This window comes from Suricata suricatta, chromosome 6 (assembly GCF_006229205.1).
Source record: "Suricata suricatta isolate VVHF042 chromosome 6, meerkat_22Aug2017_6uvM2_HiC, whole genome shotgun sequence".
In the NCBI taxonomy this organism is placed as follows: Eukaryota; Metazoa; Chordata; class Mammalia; order Carnivora; family Herpestidae; genus Suricata; species Suricata suricatta.
The window spans coordinates 85,327,325-85,351,223 of record NC_043705.1 but is presented as its reverse complement, the minus strand read 5'-3'; the positions used below and the strand labels follow the sequence as shown (position 1 = coordinate 85,351,223).

Sequence of the window (23,899 nt, the reverse complement as noted above, 5' to 3'; positions counted from 1 at the left end):
TTTTAAACATTGTGCAGGTCACAATGGCTTAAACATAGCCTGTTTGCAATCTCTTCTGAAGAGGAAGGTGTGGTCACTGATTATTTATCCAAGATCTACAGAGGGGCACAGCTAAAGGAGGGAGAGCGGTGGGCCTTCCCCATCTGGAAGGTACTGGCCAAACCCAAGGAAAGGAGTCTGGCAGCAGACACCTTCACCAGCCTCTCACCCAGGTCTAGAGGGGAGCTACCACCGAAAACGTCTGGTCTTGCCTCTTCTCTCCCACTTGAAGCTTCTTACTCTGGGAGCCTTGGTGTCCAAGGCTATATCATGACAACAACAGAATCTCTATCTCACGGGCTAGTCCAAGAATCAGAAAGGATCAAGGTTGCAAAAGCATTCCATTAGAGGTTGTCTTTCCTCCAGAGAGGGAGGCAGCAGACATACACAGATTGGGACACCCACTTCCACCTGGGAGGGGTCCCAGGGGAATAGCCTCACCTTCTCTCAAAGCCATGAAGCTGGGAAAGTTCTAAGCACAAACTGAGCCCTGACACCGGTTATGGCTTCCAGAGAAATGAGAATGATAATAAATAAGTGTAAAAAGAGTTAACAACACACCCTTTAAGCCAAGAAAAAAAATACTTCAGGAGGGACAGTCACAATTTTGTGGACTGAGAGGAGGTGTGAAGGGCTGGGCCACAGGGCTAGGAGGGAATGGGGTGAGGGGGTGAGGGTTCCCCTTCGCAGCCCCAGGAGGTGGGGAGGAACGAAATAGGCTGTGTGTAGCAGCTGCTGCAGGCGCTGTACCCCTGGCTGAAGCAGCTGCTCCTCCTGTGCCCAGGCCCAGCCCATGCTTTGCGGCCATGCTTGTGACAGGCACCTAGCGGGATAGTGGCGTCTGCTTCAGGGACATGAGCACTGAGCGCAGGCGGGACACGTCTTTGCACTGCTTGCTGCTCTTGGGGTTGAAGTCACACAGCTGAGCCACCTTCTCCCACTCTGTGCCTGGGGTCTCCTCCTTGGATTCCTTCACGAAAGCCTCCTCAGATGCCCTGCAGGTGGAGACAAGACAGAGGTTTCATGGCTGTCTGTCTTTTCCCTAATCAGTGATGCTCTGCTCCCACTGAGTAAGCTGCTTGGCCTAGCCTACTATGGGGTATTCTGTCCAGAGTTAGCCCTGTGTCCTATGCCCTCAGGCCCTCAGGAACAGCCTTGGCATCAGAGAAAGCCTACTTTGGTCCTGCCTCAGGGCCTTTGTACTTGGCTGTCATCTCTTCCTGGAGTGCTTTCCCCTATACCTGCTCATGGCTTGTAGCTTCTTTTCATTCACATCTGACTGCAGGCCTCACCTCCTCAGCAAGAATTCCCAACTGGGACACATGAGAGGCTCAGTCAGTTAAGCCGCTGACTCTTGATTTCAGCTCAGGTCATGATCTCACAGTTTGTGAGCTGGAGCCCTGCACAGAGCTCTGTGCTGACAGTGCAGAGCCTGCTTGGGATTCTTTCTCTCCCTTCCTCTCTGCCTCTCCCCTGCTCACTCACTCTCTCAAAATAAATAAATAAATAAATAAACTAAAAAAGAATAAAATAAAACATTCCCAACCTGGGAATCCCAACAACTAAAGAATCTTGGAGGAACTAGTGCAGTACCTCAGCTATTTTAAACATTTCCAGAACCTTGACAGAGATAGGACATTGACTAACCACCTTACTGACTGGTTCAATATTGCCTCTGTGTGCTGTGGACCCAACAGGTATTCTCCAGAAAAGCAGTCTGGTCAAATACACATAGAAAATTTAGTTAGGGGCGCCTGGGCGGCTCAGTCGGTTGGGCCTCCGGCTTCGGCTCAGGTCAGATCTCACATTCGTGGGTTTGAGCCCCGCGTCGGGCTCTGTGCTGACAGCCAGCTCAGAGCCTGGAGCCTGCTTCAGATTCTGTGTCTCCTTCTCTCTCTGCCCCTCCCCCTCTCATGCTCTGTCTCTCTCTGTATTAAAAATAAATAAAACATTAAAAAAATTAAAAAAAAAAAAGAAAGAAAGAAAATGTAGTTAAAGAGGATCTTCAAAGCAAGACTTCCAAAACCCTTAATGTGCTGGTCAGAGCCTCTAAGGTGGAGTATAAGATGCAGATAGGATCTACCACATTCCAAGCATATTTGACCTTAGAGCTCTTTTTAGCCCAGAATGACTTATCTCCATGGAGCCATGGCCTGGGGGAATACTCCATTGGAGTCTTTGCTTTTGGTTGGAATCAAATTAGGATGAAAACCGGTGATTTATCAGAAGTTCTGGTGGACAGTTATAGAAGCCATTGATTAAGGAACAATAGAGAAACAAAATACAGTAAATAACAGCACAGTGGACAAAACCCAAATGTGGGAATCTAAGAAAAAGACAAAAACTGGTCTCCAGTGGAGAGGGCTGGGTCTATGTCCTATTTGACCAGCAAGGGTCCCTGGAGGGCCCCTTTCCCCTTGTGGCCCCTTTGGTATCTCAAGCAGGATCAGTTCTGCACCTGCCAGGCAAGGAGCTCTTGGGGTGATCCCCGTAAGCTGTGTCAAGAATGAGCTGGTCCTAGATCAGGTGACCTGAAAGGTACCCCTCCCTAGTGATCTTCCTTTCCTTCCATGTACTCATTTCCTTTTTTTTTCCTCTTTTTTTTAAATTTTCTTTAATGTTTTATTTATTTTTAATACAGAGAGAGACAGAGCATGAGAGGGGGAGGGGCAGAGAGAGAAGGAGACACAGAATCTGAAGCAGGCTCCAGGCTCTGAGCGAGCTGTTAGCACAGAGCCTGACGCGGGGCTCGAACCCACGAACGTGAGATCTGACCTGAGCCGAAGTCGGAGGCTTAACCGACTGAGCCACCCAGGCGCCCCCATATACTCATTTCCTAACCTCTGAAGTGATAATCAGCCTCCACCTTGCTGATCTGTCTCACTGGCCCGAGAATCTAGCAAAGTGGTGAGTGTGTGCAGGCTTGGAAAAAAGCTTTGAAGTTGGATGACCAATGGGGCTGAGGAGTGCTGTTGTAGGAGCTGTCCCTTCTAGGTCAAGAGGCTCTCCTCTAACCTTGCTGTTCAAAGTGTGGTGCATGGTCCGGGAGCATTGGCATTACCATGGAGCTTGTTAGAAATGTGGAATCATGGCCTCACCTCAGTCCTACTGAGTCAGAATCTCCCTTGAACAAGATCCCTCAGTGATTCATAGGCACAGAAAAGTCTGAGCAGCACTGGTCTAGGCTCTTTCTCTTTTCAGGAACCTCCTGGGTGCTATTTTGTCAAGCGCAGCAAGAACACTGAACCCCGTGTGGGATATTCCCCAGCACCCATGCCCTTGTCATCCCCACTTTTCTATTTGAAACCTATGGCTCCTCACTGCTTTCAGGATCAAGTCCCAGCTTATAGATCTGGCACAACAAGCATTTTGCAACTAGCCCCAAGCTGACCTCCCATCCTTAGCTCCCACCCACCCCCATGGCCCCAGCACTTCACTCATGGAGGCTGCCCCCGTCCTCTTCCAGCACATCCCTTCCTTCTCATACTGAAGGTCCCACATCTCCGAAGCCGCTCCCCCAGCAGATGGTGGCTCCCAGAGCTCGGTGTGCCCTTCCACACAGCCCTTATGACAGCACCCTCCTGACCACGAGCAACTTGGGGGGGACAGGCTGTGTTTTATTCCTGTTCGAACAGAGACTGTCACTGGGCAAGTCCCAGTAAGTACTGGACAGAAGGAGGGAACACTGGCTGTTTCTCTGGTGGGGCCTGTGCTCTGTGAGAACAGTGTTAGCCCAGACAGCATCAGAGGCCTGCGGAGGGTGAACCCGGAGACAGGAACAGCAAATACTGGCACACACGCGCGTGGCAGACATCACACATTCATCACTGCTTTTCCTTCAGCCTCCCCATCCCCAACACATCTTCCAGGCTGTCACTACCAATCATTTGGGGTGGCATGAGAGGAAGCCTCTGCCATCTCCGGTCTAGTTTAATCACAGTCCTGACTAGACCCCAAACAGGAACATGTGAGAGGGGCCCGTGGTGGTCTAGGCAGGGTCTTGTTGCCAAACTTGGGCTGAAGCTTTGAGGAGGAACAGTGCACAGGGCAGGAGGAGGGTATGGGGGTGCATCTCTTCTTCTTTATGCCTCTGGCACTCAATGTTTTTTCAACAGAAGACTCCTTCACCCCACCTCCCAGCCCTAAGAGGCATCTCAGAGGGAGGGAGTTTGGCTGTTTGCATTTGCCCCTCTCATTACTTGCCTGCCCCCTGCCCCCTTGGGGAGCCAGTGCATTATTTTCTCTGCTTAGATTTGGCAAAGCTGCCTCCTGGAAGAACAGATGCTCAATTAACATTTGCTGCAGGGATAGAGATGATGGTCAGTGCCTGCACCAGCTCTGGAGTTCCACCTGCTCTGATCATTGCCACCTCCACCTTGTTTATACCCCACAAGCAGGAGACTCAAGAAACAGAGCCAGTTCCACAAGGTGGCCCCTCACCGTCTCCCACTCCCTGACAGAGGAGCAAAGAAGACACATACACATAGCCGATGATATCAGCATCTGGCTGCTGGTAGAATGCTTTGTCAGCGATCCTTGAGGGCGAAGGGTTAGGCAGGGGAAGACAGATGGCAAGACAGACAGGCAGAGGATTCAAGAGAAAAGGAGACAGCGTTAGTACCTCCAGCTGGAGAGTGTTAGGAAGCACAGTTCTATAATGCTTGGCAACTATCCACAACCCAGAGAGGAGAGCAGGATCCTCCACCAGCCTGATGAGTGCCTCTTCTAAAACTGCCCCGATTGCGTAACATGTCCCATTCACAAATCTTCGGTGGCTCCTTCCCACCCTATCTGTCCAACCCTGTTTTTGGAGACCCTTCACATGTGACCCCTCATTCCTGCCTTCTCTCCTACCACTCCCTGACTCACTAGTGCCCGAGACACAACATCCTCTCTTTCATGTTATGCTGTTCCCTGGTCTAGACTCCCCTCCCCCAACCCTGTCCTCTTTTCCCTGATGAACTTGTAGTCATCCTTCCAAGTCCAGGTCCTCAGACACGGAGGTCCCTCCCCGACCCACTGCCCTTGCTTCCACGGCCTTGCAGAGAGCCCTACTGTGGAGTTCACCTGCACATGTGTGCTTCTCTCCTCTGAGCTCTTCAAGGATACAGACGGGGTCCTCAGCTCTGTCTCCCCAGTGCCCAACCCAGAGCCTGGCATGCAGCAGCTCCTTGAACAGAAGTGCGGCAGCTTCTCAGAGCCAGCCTTTCCTTTCTGGGCAGGCCAAGTAGCTTGAAGGACACAGCCTCAAAGGCTGAGCTGCTGGCCGAGTCTCAGAAGTGGTCTGAGACCATGTCCATGCAGGTGCTCTCTGGTGGGTAGCCACTGTCTGCCTGCCCAGCATCCAACCCCTTCTTCCAAGAAGAGCCCCTGATTGTCTTTTGTAGGATCAGGCTGGCCCCACTTCAGTCCTTGTGGTTTGGGTGAGACTGACTCCACGCATGCCCAAGGAATGGGACTACCACCCGCGCTGGGACTGGACTATCAGAGTCCCTCCCCCAGTGTAGTCACTGGGCCAGGAATGGCACAGGATCCACACCACACCAATAAGGGTGAGGTCGAGGATTTCAGTGGGCCCTAATGGGAGCAAGACACTATTCTCACTGAAGCTGCCAAGAGAAAACGGCAGAAGCCTGGAGCTGCTGGTGGCCATCTTTCTGCCCCATCCCACGACAAGAGAGGAATGCCGCATTGAGAGACAGTAAAAGTGAACGCCAGTCAACTTTGAGCCCCTGAGCCTAGTGTACCTGCAGTCCCAACCAGGCTTTTCAGCCAAACAGGCCACTAACTTCCTTTTATCTTTAGCCTCTCTGTGTTGAAGTGTTGCCATTTCTACAGGCAGTAAAATCCTGTGCCCAGGTTGGTTATTCACTCCCAGGCAGGCCTGTGGTCCCTGTGACACTAACTGCTGGGCCCCGGACAGTCTGGCTCCCATGCCAGGGTCCTGGGACCTCTTCTGCTGACTGCAGAACTTGCCTCTCTCTGTTGTGGTAAGGTGACAGCTCAACAGTGTACCGCCTCTGAAGGGCTCTGAACTCCACAGGCAACCGAGGAAGCAGCCCTGAGGGTTTCAGCTTCTGCTCCTTCTATGTTCTTGCCACTAAACTCCCCATCCTCAAGACAGTCCCCATCCCATAACTTGTCTCACTGTCCCCATGGCTGGCTTCATGTCCCCAGAGCCCCCTCCTGTCTCCATAAGTCTCCTCCTGTCCCCACAGTCCCCTCCTGTCTCCATAAGTCCCCTCCTGTCCCCACAGTCCCCTCATGTCCTCATAGTCCCCTCATGTTCCCATAGTCCCCTCCTGTCCCCACAGTCCCCTCATGTCCTCACAGTCCCCTCCTGTCCCCACAGTCCCCTCATGTCCTCATAGTCCCCTCATGTCCCCACAGTCCCCTCATGTCCTCATAGTCCCCTCATGTCCCCACAGTCCCCTCATGTCCCCAGTCCCTTCATGTCCCCATAGTCCCCTCCTGTCCCCACAGTCCCCTCCTGTCCTCACAGTCCCCTCATGTCCGCATAGTTCCCTCAGGTCCCCACACCCTGTCAAATTTCTATAGCTGCCCTAATGCCCCTTAGCCCCTCTCACCGGTTGTTGATCTTGTTCTTCTCAACTTGTTCACTCTGGCGCTGGTTCCACTCCTCCAGGTCCTTCTTGGCTTTCTCTCGCCACTCCTGTTCTGTCACCTTGGAGGCAGCATCTGCGATCCCAACAGGAGAATAAGTGGCAGCTTTCCGGTAGGAATGTGAGGGCACAGCTGCCCTGGCTGCCCCTCCCCTTGGCCCTTGGCAGGCAGCCTCAGGGCCCTACCTCACCCAATACCCACATTAAGGCAGTGTGGGGGAGGGGGGCCTATACTCTAAGGATTCCCCACCCCCCACCATATCCCAAACAGTCAACCCAGCTGGGAGCCACTCCGAACCCCAGCCCGGCCCTTACCCAGCTCTTGCAGCCGTTTCCTCTGCTCCTCTCTCCACTTGCGGATGCTCTCGGGTTCCTGAGTCAGTCTGTCAGCCTGAGCAATTGCTGCATAGCCATCTGCTGGACCATTAGCCTCCTAGGGCACAAACACACAGCTGGTGCACCTGCCCCTTTGTCTCTGCTGCCTGCCTACCAGGATCTGGATTTCCCAGCAGTCTCCAGCAACTTCCCACCCGCTGCCTCTGGTGACTATGACTATACCTTGCCTTTATACTTGCTACGCCCTTTGCCAGCAACTCTTCCCACTGGGGGACCCTGGGCAAGTTACCCAGCCTCCCTGTTCCTCACCTTCCTCATCATGAAGCAGGCTCAGTAGAAGTATCCACCTTAACATTGATAAAAGGTTGAAATCAGTTTTTAAAATGTAAAGGATTTTGGGGCACCTGGATAGCTCCGTCGGTTGAGCGTCCAACTCTTGATTTCGGCTCAGGTCGTGATCTCATGGTTTTGTGAGTTTGAGACCTGCATCGGGCCCTGTGCACTGACTGTGCTGAGCCTGCTTGGGATTCCCTCTCTCTTACTCTCTCTCTGCCCCTCCCTCACTCGCACTCTCAAAACAAACAAACAAACAAACAAACAAAAAGAGTGCCTGGTATGGGGCAATGGATGGCTCAATGAATGGTAGAATTATCATAATTATCATAATTATTAATTCTCATTGTATAAGGGAGGAAATTGAAGCCAGGAGAGATGGCATGATGTAGTGGCATGCGTCCAGGCTTCTGACTCCCAGGCCGGGGCTCTGCCCGCTCTCCCCGTGCTGCCTGCCAGAGCTAGGGACTCCCGAGTGCTGGTGGCTGAGAGCTCAGCCCAGCAAGAACGTGGTTCCCCCTGGTCTCGCAAAGCCAGAAACCTGCCAGCCCAGTCCCATCTCCTGCCTCCTCCTCTGGCGCGCTGCTGGTCCTACACATTCCAGTCTGCACACACCCCACACACTCCTGCAGCCCCGCCTCTGTCTCCGGCTTTAGCTGCAATTGTCTCCACTCCCTTCTCTGGCTGATGAAATCTTGTTCCGTCCCACGAGCTTCCAGCTCTGGGATATCCACCCCTCTTGGCAAATTTCACACCCCTTCTTCTCTGTGCTCTGTCACGGCCTTCACCTTCTGCACAAGAGTCTCCCCGCTGGCCCAGGAGCTCCTGGTGGGCAAAGCTGGACCTTATTTACAGCCTCTGATTCCCTGTTCCATCACTTCCTGTGCTCCTCCTTCAAGCACTCATCAAAACTGTCAGGAACTGCCAGGAACTTTTAACGTCCTCTTGCCACGAGACAGTGCCTGGGGCGCCCTCTGTTCAGGGGTGCTCCCTGCTGTCCCTGGCACAAATCGGTGCTCAATAACCAGCGTCTGCATGGATAAATATCCCCAGAGCCTGATGTGTCCATGTCAGAGGAGGTGCTGTGTAAACATCTGCCCAAAGGGGTGTGGGCAGCAGGGTGAAGGAGCACGCAGTGGGAACACGAGGGCTGCAGCCCCCAGCTGTCTGAGAGGAGAGGGAAGGGCAGGCCCAGAGCAGAGCAGGCCGCCTGGCACCTCCCGGGGCTCAGGCCCAGCCTTGGGTGGGACAGTTGGAACACCGCCCCATTCCTCCTTCCAGCACAGCATTACACTTCAATTCTCACCACACCCGAGGGCCCTACTCTGGAGAACACAAGTTGATCACTCATGTTGAGTAAGCCCCACCCTGCCCACTTCAGAACAACACTGTCCTGAAGCCAGGCCACTAGGCCTGCTGCCTGATCCTATAGAACATCCCATCGCAGACAACTGCAGTTACTTTTGTGTATATGTGTTTATTCGGATGCTGAGTTTCACTTTCCTCATGGAACTACTTTTAAAAAAATTTTTTTTAATGTTTTTTATTTATTTTTGAGAGACAGAGAGAGACTGCATGAGCAGGTAAGTGTCAGAGAGAGAGGGAGACACAGAATCCAAAGCAGGCTCCAGGCTCTGAGCAAGCTGTCAGCACAGAGCCCAATGTGGGGCTCAAACCCACGAACTGTGAGATCATGACCTGAGCGAAGCTGGATGCTTAACCGACTGAACCACCCAGGTGCCCCCCTCATGGCACTACTTGCTGTCTGAAATGACATGTTTGTTTCTGTGTTTACCATCTGTCTCCCACCCGCCCCAACCTCAAGTAAGTGAGTCCCATGCCTACCTCTGTAGAGTATCTACAAGGAAGGCCCAGCAGTCGGAGGATTTCTAGAACATTTATTGAATAATTAGCATATGCCTGGGCTTGGGGACAGGGGTGAATAAGGTGACCCATTCCCTCAGGGAATCTAGCAGGGGGAGTCCCTCCCAAATGAGGACCAAGTCTGGGTAATGCACTACAACATAGGTCAGGAAAAGAGTGGGGTCAAGAGAGGACACAGCCATTTCGGCCTGAGGGTAAAGTAGGATGGGAAGAACCAGAGAAAGGTCATTTCAGAACAGAGCCAGCAGCGTATGGACCCTGTGGGGCCACTGCCTTTGGGAAACTGGATACATTGATGCTGCCAGGCATGGGAGGGGAAGGGGGAATGTTGGCTGGAGAAGGGTCCTGTGGGCAGGAGTTGGGTAACCCAAGTGTACTCAAGCCCACTATCTCCACAAAACCTGCCCTAAAATTAAGATTCCCAGATTATAGTGCTTTAAAACTTGCAGAGAAATCACAATTAAACAGTTCTCTTTGATCTTTACAACCCTACACGATGGGTTTTATCATCTATGTTTCACAGGTAAAGAAATTCTAGCTCCAGAGTCCCAAGGTCACCCAGCTGGGAACTGGTGGAGCTGAGATTCCGACAGAATTCTTGGGTGTGGACTTACTGGCCACACAGCAGCAGGGACCAAAGTCACACTTACTCTCTTTGTCCCAGATAAGTCTACTTCCCCAAGATTAGAGACTACACCCACTCCTCCAAGTGACCCCCGGCCCATCCCCCATCTCTCTCACACCCACACACCACCACCTGTCTGCAGCATGCCTCAGGCTCCCGGCAAGGCCCACACAGTCTGCCTTAGCCTCTGTACTCGGCACACACCTTCCTATCAGCCAAGACCACCCACATGCCCCCGGGCAGGCTGGAAACCCACTTCCAGCACCCCCTCCCTGTTGTACTCCCTGATTCAGTGCAGCACCTGGCGCCTCAAGTCCCAGCTCTTCCCAGCTGTATAACCAGAGCAAGCTATTAAACCTCTGTGCAACCTCCTCTTGGTCTGAAAAATGGGAATAATGACAGAACCTACTTCATAGGGGTGTCAGGAGGATGAATGACCCTACACATAAAGCTCTTGGGGGATGCCTGACACATTGTTAAGAACTCAGATTTCTAGCTCCTTTTTAAAATTTTTTTCTAATGTTTATTATTTAGTTTTTGAGAGAGACAGAGAGCAAGCAGGAGAGGGGCAGAGAGAGAGGGAGACACAGAATCTGAAGCAGGCTCCAGGCTCGGTGCAGTCAGCACAGAGCTTGATGTGGGGCTTGGACTCATGGATCAGGAGATCATGATCTGAGCCGAAGTCAGAGCCACCCAGGCACCCCTCAGACTCCTTGCTCTTAATACCACCCCTTTATCTGAGCCTTACCATCCTGCACTTGCATCACTCCTCTCCAGGTCTCTGTCCTCCATTCCAAGCGAACTGCTTTGAGGGGGGTAACGGCTGGTAGATTTGCCTTTACAAACACCAGCCTGAAGGGTGCCTGGAGGCTCAGTCGGTTAAGCAGCGGACTCTTGAACTCTGCTCAGGTCATGATCTCACAAAATGTGGGTTCAAGCCCCTCATTGGGCTCTGCATTGACAGTGGGGAGCTTGCTTGGGATTCTTGGTCTCCCCCTCTCTCTGCCCCTCCCCTGCTCACGCTGTCTGTCTCTCTCAAAATAAACAAAAATTTAAAAAAAATTTTTAAAAACCACCACCCCGAGCTGTCGTGGCACGCACGCAGGTGACTTGACTAAATGAAGGGATGAGTGGCTGCCTGCAAAGTGGTGTGGAGGGTGCAAGAATAGCCTGGCACACGGCATCAAAGGGACTGGGTTTTCAGTCTCCTCCTACCACTCACTGGATATGTGACCTTTGAGAAGTCCTTTCCCAAGGCTCCTAGTGTTTCATCACCTAGTAAATGGGGATAGCAACAGAGAGCCTGGGTGGCTCAGTGGGTTGAGCGTCCAACTCATGATTTTGGCTCAGTTCATGATCTCACAGTTGTGAGTTGGAGCCCCGCATCCGGCTCCACACTGACAGCGCAGAGCCTGCTTGGGATTCTCTCTTTCTCCCTCCCTCTCTGCCCCTCCCCCACTTGCATGCCCACGCGTGCGCGTGCACACACACTCTCTCTCTCTAGATAAACTTTCTTAAAAATATAAATAGGGGCACCTGGGTGGCTCAGTCAGTTGAGTGTCTGACTTCAGCTCCGGTCATGATCTCACAGTTCATGAGCTCAAACCCCACATCAGGCTCTGTGCTAAGAACTTAGAGCCTGGAGTCAGCTTTGGATTCTGTGCCTCCCTCTCTCTCTGCCCCTCCCCTACTCGCACTCTGTCTCTCTCTGTCTCTGTCTCTCTCTCTCTCAAAAGTAAATAAAACATTTATAGATACATGATAGATAGATAGATAGACAGATAGACAAACATACAATGAATGAGAGTGCAACCTCCCACTTGGAGTGTGAAGCAGGGCCCACATGAGACAGTGCCATGGGCCCCCTGTAACCTGTACAGGCTGTGCACGTGTGGGGGCCAGCAGGGCTGTGTGGCTCACTGCTGGGACCTATGCTGCACCAGGTCCAGGAAGAGCACGTGGTGCTGCTGGCACGCTGGGCCCTGAGAAGCCGTTTGCTGGTTCCTGGTCTCCAGCCACTCTGTGGACTTATTTTCCTGCCCCTGCCAGTGAGCTGTGAGGTTGGGGGCCACAGCAGGGCTCCTCTTTAATCCACTGAGTGTCCCAGAGAGGAAATCAAGTCAGCTGCAGGCCGGCAGCCTAGGTGGGCTCCCCAGTGGCTGCAGGAACGCTCTGAGCACCCCCAAGATCAACAGGGAAGGGGACAGGAATGGCCAGGGCCAAAAAGCAGGAAGCCAGTCAGGGCCACGCATATCTTGGTCCAGTTGCCCAGTGCCCCTCTCCTGAGGAACCCCTCTGCAGGACATCACCACGAGAGCCTCCCCGGGTCAGGCTGGCCCAGAGTGTGCTGTGACTCTGGAGACAGGAGGATGAGACATATCCATCTTGGGGATTGTCCATCTAAAACTAAGCTAAGCTGAGCCGTGGATTCCTCTAAGTACCTCAGAGAGGGATGATGGCAGTGCGTGGGGGGAGAGAGCGTTTGTGCAGGAGGAGGGAGTCCTGCCGGGGCCTTCTATCCTGTCTCTGGCAGTGCCAGATGGAACGGCAATAGGTGTGGGCAGACTTATCCTTATGCCTTGAAGACAAGGTTTATAGCTGGACCTCCTTGTGGCCCAGGGGCTGCCAAGAAAGAATAAGAAATGTAGTAAGAAAGCTCTGCCCAGGACACTTGAAAGTGTTGGGCATGTACAAGCAAGGCTTCCCCCGATCCTTCTTCCACAGCACAAAACCAGACCCAGGTCTATGCTCAATCCTAAAAAAGTCTGCAGGGGCTTTCTACCTAAGATCCAGTCACTGTGGCCAGCCAGTTCCAAGGAGGTGGGACAAAAGGCACCAGATCAGGGGCAGGAGATCTAGGAGAACCTGAGTTTTGCCACTAGGTACCTGAGTGACTCACCTCATCCATGACCCCTCCCCTGCCTGTAATGATTCTAGGATGGCATGAAGTGAAATGATTTATAATTAAACACACCTGGATTATTAGTAGCAGTGAGAATAAGAGTTCCCATTGAGACTGGGAAGGAGCCCTTGGGTTTCCTATAGCTGCCAAATAGAAAGTAAGGCTGGGGGGCCAGGGAAAGAGAAGACTTCAGGATCCTAACCTATAGATAGGGAAAATTATCTTGCTTACAGTATTCTAGGTATTTCTGTGGTGCTTACAGTGTTCTAGGTATTTCTGTGGTCCTAAGAGTATCTCCAGCTCCAGGTCCACTTTAGGAAACAGACCTTTTGGGTCAAGTGAAGTCCTTTTGAGTGTGCCCAGGACAGGGGCCACCTGGGTCTCAATGACCTACCAATCTGTACAGGAATAAATGCTGCTTTCTTGGTGCTCTAGGGCCTGAAGGGACACAATGCTCCTAAAGTCCTAGAGTGTGACTTTTCTAGCTTGCTGATAGTTGAGTAATTTTCCAGAAATGGGACTTGGCTAGGTTCCTTGTGTAAGGTACCAGCCCATCCCTCTTACATAAGAAAGTATTGTTTATTCCCCAGTGAGGATTTTCGAGGCCAGCGCCTCAATGGGGGTGGGGCTCAGGAGATCCTGAAGCTGCAGCCCCAAGGGTCAAGGGTCTTTGGCCCAGCCAGTAGGAATTAAGCCTCATCCAGCAAAGACTTTACCTCAACCAAGCATTGGGGGGTGGGGACTGTGGCATCTAGGGGGGTCCTAGGGATGCCATTTGTGGTCCAAGTTCTCCTAGTGTATGGACTCTTAAACTGCTTTGTGTATAAATGAGGGGAGGCGGCAGGTGAGTACAGAGAGCAGTCTAACTAGAAATACCCTTATTAGGTGGTGTGTGTGTGTGTGTGTGTGTGTGTGTGTGTGTATTATAAGACTTCTATGAGGAATTTTAAAACAATCCAATGGAACTGAAAGCCTTTTTCTTATCTCACGCCCAACCTTGGGGCTAACCACTGTTAACCATTGTTCACAGTGGGTGTACATCCTTTCAGATATTTTGTGCAAACAGATTTCTACAAGAAAAACCTGGACCATACTGTGCATATTATTCTACAAGGGACTTTTCCACTTAATATATTGTGGGCCTCTTTTTACGTCAATACAGAAAGCTCTGATTGTTCTTTTAATTTTTTTTAACATTTATTTATTATTAAGAAACAGAGACAGAGCATGGGTGGGAGAGGGGCAGAGAGAGGGAAACAGAACCAGAAGCAGGCTCCAAGTTCTGAGCTGTCAGCACAGAGCTCGACACAGGGCTCAAACTCACAAACTGTGAGATCATGACCTGAGCCAAAGTCAGACGCTTAACTGACTGAGCCACCCAGGCGCCCCAATGATTGCTCTTTTAAAAGACAGCAGGGTTTTCCAGTTTACCTATTCAGGCCCTTGATGCTGGACACTTAGGTTGTTTCCAGTTTGTTATTTTTTAAAAACTTTTTATTTGAGTATCTTTGACATACAATGTTACATTAGTTTCAGGTGTACAATTTAGGAATTCAACTTCTGTATATATTATTCTATGCTCACCATATAGTTTGTCTGCTCTTATAAATAATCCTGCAGGGATGCCTGTGTGGCTCAGCCGGTTAAGCATCCGACTTTGGGTCAAGTCACGATCTCATAGTTCGTGAGTTCAAACCCCATGTCGGGCTTTGTATTGGATTGTGTGTCTTCCTCCCTCTCTGCCCCTCCCCCACTCATACTCTGTCTCTGTCTCTCTCTTTCAAAAAATAAATAAACATAAAAAAATCCTGCAAAGATCTGGGAGTCTGGGAGTCTTTGTTCAATTCTTTCCTTAGGAAAAATTCTACAAAGTAGAATCAGTGGATCAAAGATCTACCCACTTAAAATGCTCAGTCATGTGAGGATGGCCACTCAGTGTAGCCTCCCATCATGGTGCACATGTGTGCAGGGCCCAGTGTGCAACCATGCCATGTGGGCCACTTTCTCTCTCTCTCTCTCCCTGCTAGACATCACCATGGGCAACCTGAGGCCACACACCATCAGTCCCTGTCTCTATTGGTCCTTATTCTTCACTCCCTTCCCCTACACAGCGGGAAGGGAGGAAGGAAGGGAGGAAGAAAGGGAAAAAGAAAGGAAGGCAGGAAGGAAGAAAGAAGAGAGAAAGAAAGCATGTCAAAACTCTTGTCTGTGTTCCCATCCCAATGCATCACACGTAATGAACAGAGTAACTTGAAGCTTTAATCCTTCTGATGAGGGGCCATAAGTAACCAAGACCCAGGCTGACCATCCCTACCACGGCGAAGACAGAGTCTTGCTTACCTGAAACACATCTCCATTGACGGTGGTCCCCATGTCCTCAGAACCAGCTGGAAAGAGAACAAAGAAATGGCATTATTCACAACTCAGCTTAAAGCAAGCACAGAATTGTTCTACATTAGCTCCCCGAGTCATCCTCTGACTATGCCCATGTGTGTATTAACACCCGCTTCCCTTGTAGACATGCAGGATACATAAATAAGTTGGGCTCCATCCATGACTGTTCACAGAGACTTCTCACAGCCATTATCACATTTGATTGTCACCACAATTTTGAGATGACATTATCAATCCACTTTACAGATACTCAAACTGAGGTCCAGAGAGGCTTGTGATTGCCGAGAGCCACCCAGCCAGTAACAGCCCCTCACCTACCTGAGATTACTTCACCCTCGGCCATGGTTAGGAATGGCCCGATTGTTTGTGGAGCCTGTGCCTGGTGAGGAGACAGAGGCCCTGTGGGCTCAGGGCGGTGTCTGTGAGAGCTAAGGAAGAGGGGCCTAGCACGTCCCTGCCTGTCCCCGTGATGCCTTGAGCTACTGCCCCGCCTGGGAGAGCAGGAACTGCAGCCCCCACCAGACAGCACCTGGCCTATTTTTCCTCCTTCTGCTCCTCCCAAAAGGATTTTCTTTTGCCCTCAACAATGACTCCTCCTGATCCCTTTCCCTGACAGCTGATTAGTCACGAATTCCTGTGGCTTTTGCTGCAACGGTGACCCGCAAAGCTGCCCTCTGCTCTCTGCCCCCTGTCCAGTCTATCGGCCCTGTCAGTGGCAAACACCTCGAGGGCCATACTTGGGTCCTTTCTCTTCCCCACTGTCTTCCCCAGAGGTGGGCACAGTCAGAGCTCAGAGATATGTGTTAAATAGACATGAATACATGCATCAGAAAAAAGAATGGATGGCTTTTGTCCACTCACAGGCCTCCCTGACTCCAGTTTCACCCTCTTCCAATCCTCTTTCAAACCATCCGCCAGGGCTGACATTTTGTAAAGCATACACTTATCTATGTCCCTCCTCTGACAAACTGAAAAAATATCCGCTTCCCATGAACCACAGTGGCCTTTTGGGCCTGTTCCTGCCTTGGGGACTCAGCAGGTACTGTTCCCTCTGCCTGGAAGGGCTTCCTATCCGTATCCACACAGGCTGTTCCCTTGCTCTTTTCAGCCTCTGCCCAAATGCTGTCTTATTAGAGGCCTTCCCTGACCCCTCCAGACATGTACCCCTCGCCTGGCACCGCTCCCTCCTGCCCCTGCAGTATTTCTCTCCTTACCCCGCCTGATAGGCTTCTTTGTGAATGTGCTTGTTATCTATCTTCACCACTTGAATGGACCCTTGTGAGGGCAGGGACTTTGTTTTGTCCACTGCTAGGGCCCAGCATCTAAAACAGAGCCTGACACATTCTAGGGGTTCAATAAATATTTGTCAAATGAGTACGTCAAACCTCAGACCATAGTGCGTGAGAACCTCTACACTCTGGCCCTGCCTCCTTCCCTGCCTCACTTCCCACCAGTCCCTCTCACAAACCCTATTCTGGTTTCTTGCACCCCATGCCCTTCTTCCTGCTTCTCTCTCTAAAGAATGCTATTTGGGGCCATTCTCCAAGGCCCAGCTCGCAAGTCTTCTCCTTTGGGAAGGCTTCTATCACTTCCCCTCCTTCCCTAGACACTGACGGAAGGTCCCACCTCTGGGATATCACAGAATACTGTACAGCATTCGCCACCCACTTGTGCAGTTATTTGTGACCTTCCAACGAGCATGCACTCCCTTATCAAGCCAGTGTCTGTATTGTATTTGGCTCCTAAGGGTTCCTGCACAGAATGGGTGAACAGCTGAGCAGTGAGTGCCACCTGAATGGAAGGTGAATTGCTCTTTTGGGCCCACTGCTACCTGCAAGGCCTGCCTAAGGCCTCTCAGAAACTGTGATGCCTCCTACCAAAGAGCCACAGGAGGCCACAAGCGCTTTCCCCAGATGGACAAGTACCCCTTTACCAGCCAGACAAAGCTGTAAGCAGGAACCACAGTGATTTCAGCCGAGGACTAAAGGGAGGGATACTTAATCGTATGGAAATAATCCCTGGTTGATATCAATTATAACTGACTATTTTCAAAGAGTGATTACTTCTGACCAACTATGTCAGCTGTCATTCCTACCCATTCAGCTAGGGCTTCTCCTGCAGAGGTGGCTTCATCCCTCGGTCAGCAGGGCGGGGGCAGGGGGGGGGGGGGAGGCGATGGGGTTTCAGTGGCAGCAGCATTTGCTAAAGGGCTTCACCTCCTGGAGCCTCTCCTCTACCAGGTCCAATGCTGCCAGGGTACACTCATGAGTATTCCAGTCTGTGCACTTGGCCTTCTGGAGTGGAATCAGTACCACCCCACCCCATTCTGACCAGATCAGTCCCAGGTCCCTGGTCCACAGTCCTGGTGCCTACCCTCGCCTTTCAAAAGTCTCTCTGCCTCAGTTTCTCATTCCCATGAGCACTTCTCTGGAGATGAAATTTCAGGCTCTTTGAGAAGCCACACACACCCACACACAGATTTAGTATCTGTTTCCACAATGCTTTCTGATTATTGCACATTTATAATCATATGTCTGCAGCCTGCAAACTAGAAGCGCAGCAGATATGAGTCCCATGGATAACCCTGTGGGTGTTGCTTCCCTCGGATTCCTGACCCTGTTTGGAACAAGGGCAGACAGGGTCCAGAACATTCCTGGGAGCTTACTGAGGCCCAGCAGGGGAAACAGGCTTGCCAGGAACTGACTGGGCAAGTCAGGGGCAGAGTCAGGCTAGGGCTCAGAAATCTGGGTGTGAAAATGTAAACCTTCTGGGCCCTACCCACCGCTGATGAATGGAAACAAAGTGTCCATTGCTGGGCTGGCTCCAGATTCAGCCCCAGAGGAGAGGCTCAGTGTGGCTGAGGCTCAAGCCTACATCAGATACCTCTTTCCCCAGGGGTAGCAGGTAGCCCAAGAGCAGGGCAGCGAGCACAGTGGTGTCATCTAGGAGAACAGCCACAGAAGTGTTGATTGGCCGCAGCTCCGGAAGCCAGGTTCCCCCAGATCCCAGCAGGCCAAGGCACTTTTTCTCCATCTATCCAGGCTTCTGGCACTTTCGCAGGTTAGGGACGATTACTTGCTCAGCACCCTTGAGGTCTGGGAAGGTCAGATCAATTCCAGCCTGTCTGGCCACCTACTAAGCCATCACCCCATAACACCTCCCGAATCCGCGGGCCCCACTTGGGAGAGCAGCTGAACATTTGCAGCTTCAGCAAGTATGATCTGGAAGGCCTTCAGAGGGCCATGCCTCTGCTTTTCTCCATGCTGTCTCCAGTCTGGGGTCAATCTGTGCCCCACCCCTGCCACAGAGGGAACCTCTCATCCAGGCCGGAAGTCCCTGGAGCCCCACTGTCCCCCGAGAGGCCACAACCTGCTCAACTCCCATACGCCTCTGGCTGCCCTTAGCCTAAGTTCTACCTGCCCTTCTCACTCAGAGGGTTCTGATATCAGCTCTTCTCAGCAGGGCCTCTTCCAGGCCAAGCCAGATTGAGAAAGCTGGTGGTTTCAAGGAGGAGGTGTGGACTAATGAATACTGGTGCATGACTACAGGCAGGCATTTCCTAGGAGTTCCCTGGGATGTGTAAGGGTCCACGATAAGGTGCTAGGAGCTGCTGTTTGAGAAGACCTCCATTATTGGCCTGGTTGGGTCACAAAGCCACCCCTCCATCCCATTACCTCCAAGGGTGACCGAGGGTGACTGCTACATTGTTTGAAAGAGTGTGGGGCCCAAAGTTGGGAGGGCTAGGATCAAGTCTTAAACCTGTCACTCATGGCTGTGTGACTTTGGGCAAGACACTCAGGCTCTCTGGGCCTCCAGTTTGTTAGATGTCACACAAGGCTTGCTACATTTCTTATATCAATGGGATACTGAGATGCTTCAAGCTCCTACAGCCACAGAAATTATCTTATTAATTTCTATATCCCCAGTGGTCCTGCCACACAGTAGGCACTCAGTAAAGGTTAAGTAAATACAAATATGATATAAGGAACCTAACTTGTAAACACTTTATTATATTTTCTCTTGAAGTTAGTCTTTATTTCTCTTTTTTTTAATAACAGTTTATTGTCAAATTGGTTTCCATATAACACCCAGTGCTTCTCCCCACAAGTGTAAACATTTTTTTAAATATATAAGTTACCACTAATTCCAACAGGACAATAAGCCCCAACCAAAATGAAAACATTAACAAGAAGCACAGGCTGTTTTGGATACACCCATGAAAGTATCTGTTTTTTAGCCAAATATTTTAAGAAATTGTTCTTGGGGCACCTGGGTGGCTCAGTCGGTTAAGCATCTAGCTTTGGCTCAGGTCATGACCTCACAGTCCATGGATTTAAGCCCAGCATCGGGCTCTGTGCTGACAGCTCAGAGCCTGGAGCCTGCTTCAGATTCTGTCTCCCTCTCTCTCTGCCCCTCCCCTGCTCAGTCTCTGTCTCTCTCTCTCAAAATAAAATAAGGACATAAAAAATTTTTTTAATAATAAAAAAAAGAGAAATTGCTTTTTCCAGCCAGAACCAGAACAGAGTATCATTGATAAACATGCTATCCAAGGGACCAGGCCCTGAGCCCTGATTCTAAAGCTAACCACAGTAGCCCTGGACCACCTTTAGAAAACCATTAACAGACAGTTAGAAACCCTCAGGAGGCTAGTACCAGGTCTGAATGATGCCCTTTGTGCCCCTGCCCCCACCTTGATGTCTAACTCAGAGCCAGGCATATGGATGACAGTGTGGTCAGGCGAAGAGGGCTTAGAGTCTGACAGAAACAGGTTTAAATCCTCACTGCCACTTACTAGTTGTTTCAGTAGTGTACCTTTTGAGCCTCAGTTTTGTCATCTCTGAAATGGGTTTAATAATGCATAGGAAATGACTAAATATAAGTACAGTGCCTAACCCAGTGGCTGCAGGATGGTAGGTGGTCCCCAGGAAAGGTCTGTGAGTTCTCAGGGCACTGAGCGTCCTCAGGGCCTGGGAGGTCTGTGGCTCTGCACACACCTGCAGGGCTTAGCTGGGAGCCAGGTACAACCAGCCAAGAGGCGAGGTTCAGAAGGGCTCTCAGGGCCAGTCTATGTTGGATTCCGGAGCAAGGCAGCAGTGGAGCTGGCCCTGGGATGAAATGTCACGACGAATTTCTTCTGTCCGTGAAGCCACCAGGGCCTCAGAACTCTCCAACAAGATTCCTCCCCATTTCCTCCAGGTCCCTCTCAGCCCCAGGCCTGCTCCTGGCTGGCCAAAGCAGGCCCTTTTCTCTCCACCGCAGGGCCCCGAGGCCGGGTCTGCGCAGCCAGGTACTCGGGTGCGAGCTCCAGGCCCCCCAGTTCCCAGGCCCCTGTACTGACTCACCCCCACTCGCGGGTCCCAGCTGGGAGACGGCCGCATGGCTGCCGGCAGGTGCCCCGAAGCCCTCGTCATTCTCAATGCCCGCGATCTCACTCTCCTGCTGGGCCAGGAAGGCAGCCGCCGGGTCCTCCTCCGCCGCCTCGGGGGCCCCGCTCTCCGACGACGAGAAGAAGCCAAAGTCATCAGCCATTTTCCCCGCGTCTCTGCTGAAGTGTCTGCCTGGCGCTCGGCTCTGCCCGGCGCGTGCCCGGCGCTGCGCCCGGCGGCCGCGACAGTGTCACCCGAGCCGCCCCGGGAGCCGGCCTCGGCTGGGACTGGCTCGGCGCTTCGGCCCCGCACTTCCTCTCCGGCCCGGCTCGCCTGTCACTGCAGCTGCAGGCGGGAGGAGCCGGGACGGGAATGCGGTGATGTCACCGGCCGAGGGAGGGGGCCCGCGGCGCGGCCGGAGGTCGCCTCGCAGCGGCCGCAGGAGGGCGGCAGCAGGACGGTGGCGCAGCCCCAGGGGCACGGAGGCCCCGGCAGCGCTCCCCGTTCCTGGCCGGCATTGCTCTTTGCCGGGACGCCAGGACGAGGTATAGCGGCCTGCCGGTCTGGAGGCTAGCGGACCGGGCAAAGTGGCTGGGGTATGAACAGCTCAGACCACCAGAGTTTGTACAGCCCGGCTGCGCCCCTACTTAGAGGCCTGGCCCCTTAAATATCTCTTAGTATGAACTGATCTGAGAAAGACCTACTTTATCCACCGCAGGTAGGCAACCCTGGCCTGGGAAGCACCGAGGAGGGTAGTGGCTGCGGCAGACCTTGCTCCCTATTCATTCTGAGAATTTCTTCACCTAAGATGGGCAGATATTATGAATCCCAGTTTTATGAGCCTCCGCCTCTATAAGAGGAGGAAAAGGAGGCTTGGAGAGGTGGACACTGCATCTCACCGCCTCCTGCAAGTCCAGGGCATTTCCCCTAAGCCTGGTTGCTAAAGTACATTTCTTATGCATCTCTCTTCATTTAAGGCGGCTTCAGCTCAGACTGCCAGAATTTGGATGACCTGACTGGGCCTCTACTTTAGAGGCTGGGTCCCTTAAATGTCCCTCACATATGAAACTGCCTAAGAACGGCAGACCTAATTTATCCAGGCGTCTTGTCACTCCTCCACCCAGCCACCCTCAGCAAAAGGCTCCGCCTCCTTCCTGTCAGCACTTGGCCAAGCACCAGGGCACCAAAATGTGGTAGAAAAGCCAGCCTTGGCCAAGGAGACATTACAGTCTATGAGACTAAGAGATGATAAATGGCCCATCACAGCATCACCTGTGATGTGCTCTGACCTGATACCCCTTTATTCCTAAATATTTCATTGTTTTCCTAAAAATAGGAACATTTATTTACACAGTCACTTTACAATTATAAAAGTCTAGATATTAATATTGATATAAAAATCATTGTCTAACTGATATAACTTAGATTTCACCAAATGCCTTGATAATAGAGGAAAAGAAAATCCTAGATTATGCATTGCATTGTTATATGTTTGATCTATTTTAATCTGAAGTGGTTCCTATCTTTGTCTTTCATGACATTGATGTCTTGAAGATCACTAGTCAGTTATTTTGTCCTTCAACTTGAGTTGTCTTATGTTTCTTCATGGTTAGATTCAGCTTCAACATTTTTGGCAGGGTTAGTGTGGATGTGATGCTGAATTCTCGGTGCATCATATCAGGAAGAATATTATGTCCATTGTCCAGGCACTGGTGATATTAACATTGATCATTTGGTTAAGGTGGTGTCCGTCAGGTTTCTCCACTGCAAAACTATTTTTCCTTTTATAATTAATAAGTATCTTGTGGATAGGTATATTAAGATAATGTAAATTTTGGGATGCCTGGGTGGCTTAGTCAGTTGAGCGTCCAACTTCAGCTCAGGTCATGATCTCCATGGCTTTGAGCCCAGAGTTGGGCTCTGTGCTAACAGCTTAGAGCCTGGAGTCCACTTCAAATTCTGTGTCTCCCTCTCTCTCTCTCTGCCCCTCCCCCACCTGCACTCTGTCTCTCTCCCTTTCTCTCAAAAATAAATAAACATTAAAAAATATTTTTAAAAAGGATTATGTAAATTTTATGTCACTCCTCAAACTTCCACCTATTCATTCATTATAGCATCTATTGATTTTTGCTATGATTCAGGTATTATGATAGTTGCCAAATGGTCATTTTCTAGCAGTGTCATTCCTTATGCATTTATTAGCTGGCTTTCTACTACAAAGAAAATGTTCGTTTCAGTCTACATGGGTTCACAAACTCTTATTTTATCCCATGGGCCGTGATACTTTGCTATCATTATTTCATTTAGTGCTCAAATGCTCCAAGATTGGATCAGTAGGAGCCCCTTCAAGCTGACTCCTGGTTTTTATTTCCTTATCATCTTTGAGTGCTTTCTTACCTTCTGATACAATAAAATGTTCCAGGCTTAAGAATAAGCCATTTCTAGGGGTGCTTGGGTGGCTCAGTCGGTTGGGCATCCAACTTCAGCTCGAGTCATGATCTCACTCACGGGTTCTAGCCCCGCATCAGGCTCTGTGCTGATAGCTCAGAGCCTGGAGCCTGCTTCGGATTCTGTCTCCCTCTCTCTCTATCCCTTCCCTGTTCATGCTCTGTCTCTCTCTCTCAAAATAAATAAAAGTTTAAAAAAGAAAAAGAAGTAAAAAAAAAAAAGAATCACCCCATTTCTAGGGATGCCTGGATGGGTTGGTTGGTTAAGCAACTGACTCTTGATTTTGGCTTAGATCATGATCTTGCAGTTTGTGAGTTCAAGCCTCACATGGGGCTCCACACTGACAGTGCAGAGCCTGCTTGGGATTCTCTCTCTCCTTCTATCTCTCTGCCTCTCCTATGCTACCTCCCTCTCTCTCAGAATAAATTTTAAAAATATTTATAAAAAAAAAAAAAAAAGAAGACTCCTGGTGCCTTTGAGTGGAAAATGAAAAACCAAGATCTGTTTGCCAGGTGTGATTATTATAATGGCTATAGCTTCTTCTCCTCCTCCATCTTTATCCTTAACTTCTTTTTTATACAACCACAGAACTATTATAACATCAAAAAAGTTTCTCCCCAAATTCTTCAATGTCAGCTTTTCCCTAATGAGTATTCAAATTTCCCCAATTGTCCCATAAGTTTCTTTTTATTGTGAGTTTGCTCAATTAGGATCCAAACAAGGTCAACACATTGCAAACATGTATAGCACATGTATAAAGGTGGAGGTGATGACAAAGTTCAATAATGAAATTTTAATTGTAATAATGTAGTAAATGCCACTGTGCCCATCCCCCACCCTCGATGGGTATCAGTATTTGGCCAAACTTGTTTCATCCACACCCCTTCCACTGCCCTGTGCTTTCATTCTTTTAAAGCAAATTTTGCATGTTTTTTATCAATCCATCCAT

The 23,899-nt window shown here is 50.7% G+C and overlaps 1 protein-coding gene across 2 annotated transcripts; it reads right to left on the bottom strand.

Annotated features, from left to right (window-relative positions):
* Positions 1–363: 363 nt before the first annotated feature.
* Positions 364–20,860, bottom strand: CLTB (clathrin light chain B). Of its 2 annotated transcripts, XM_029942813.1 has the most exons (6): positions 20,479–20,860; positions 15,083–15,129; positions 6,978–7,095; positions 6,627–6,738; positions 4,521–4,574; positions 364–1,034 (listed from the first exon to the last, which is right to left on the bottom strand). In XM_029942813.1, exons 1-6 carry the CDS (start codon positions 20,663–20,665, stop codon positions 863–865), a joined length of 690 nt encoding a protein of 229 aa, XP_029798673.1. In that variant the 5' UTR covers positions 20,666–20,860; the 3' UTR covers positions 364–862. The 2 variants fall into 2 exon arrangements, with proteins under 2 accessions (XP_029798673.1, XP_029798674.1); XM_029942814.1 differs by lacking the exon at positions 4,521–4,574 and having other exon boundaries at positions 20,479–20,859.
* Between the last annotated feature and the right edge of the window lie 3,039 nt (positions 20,861–23,899).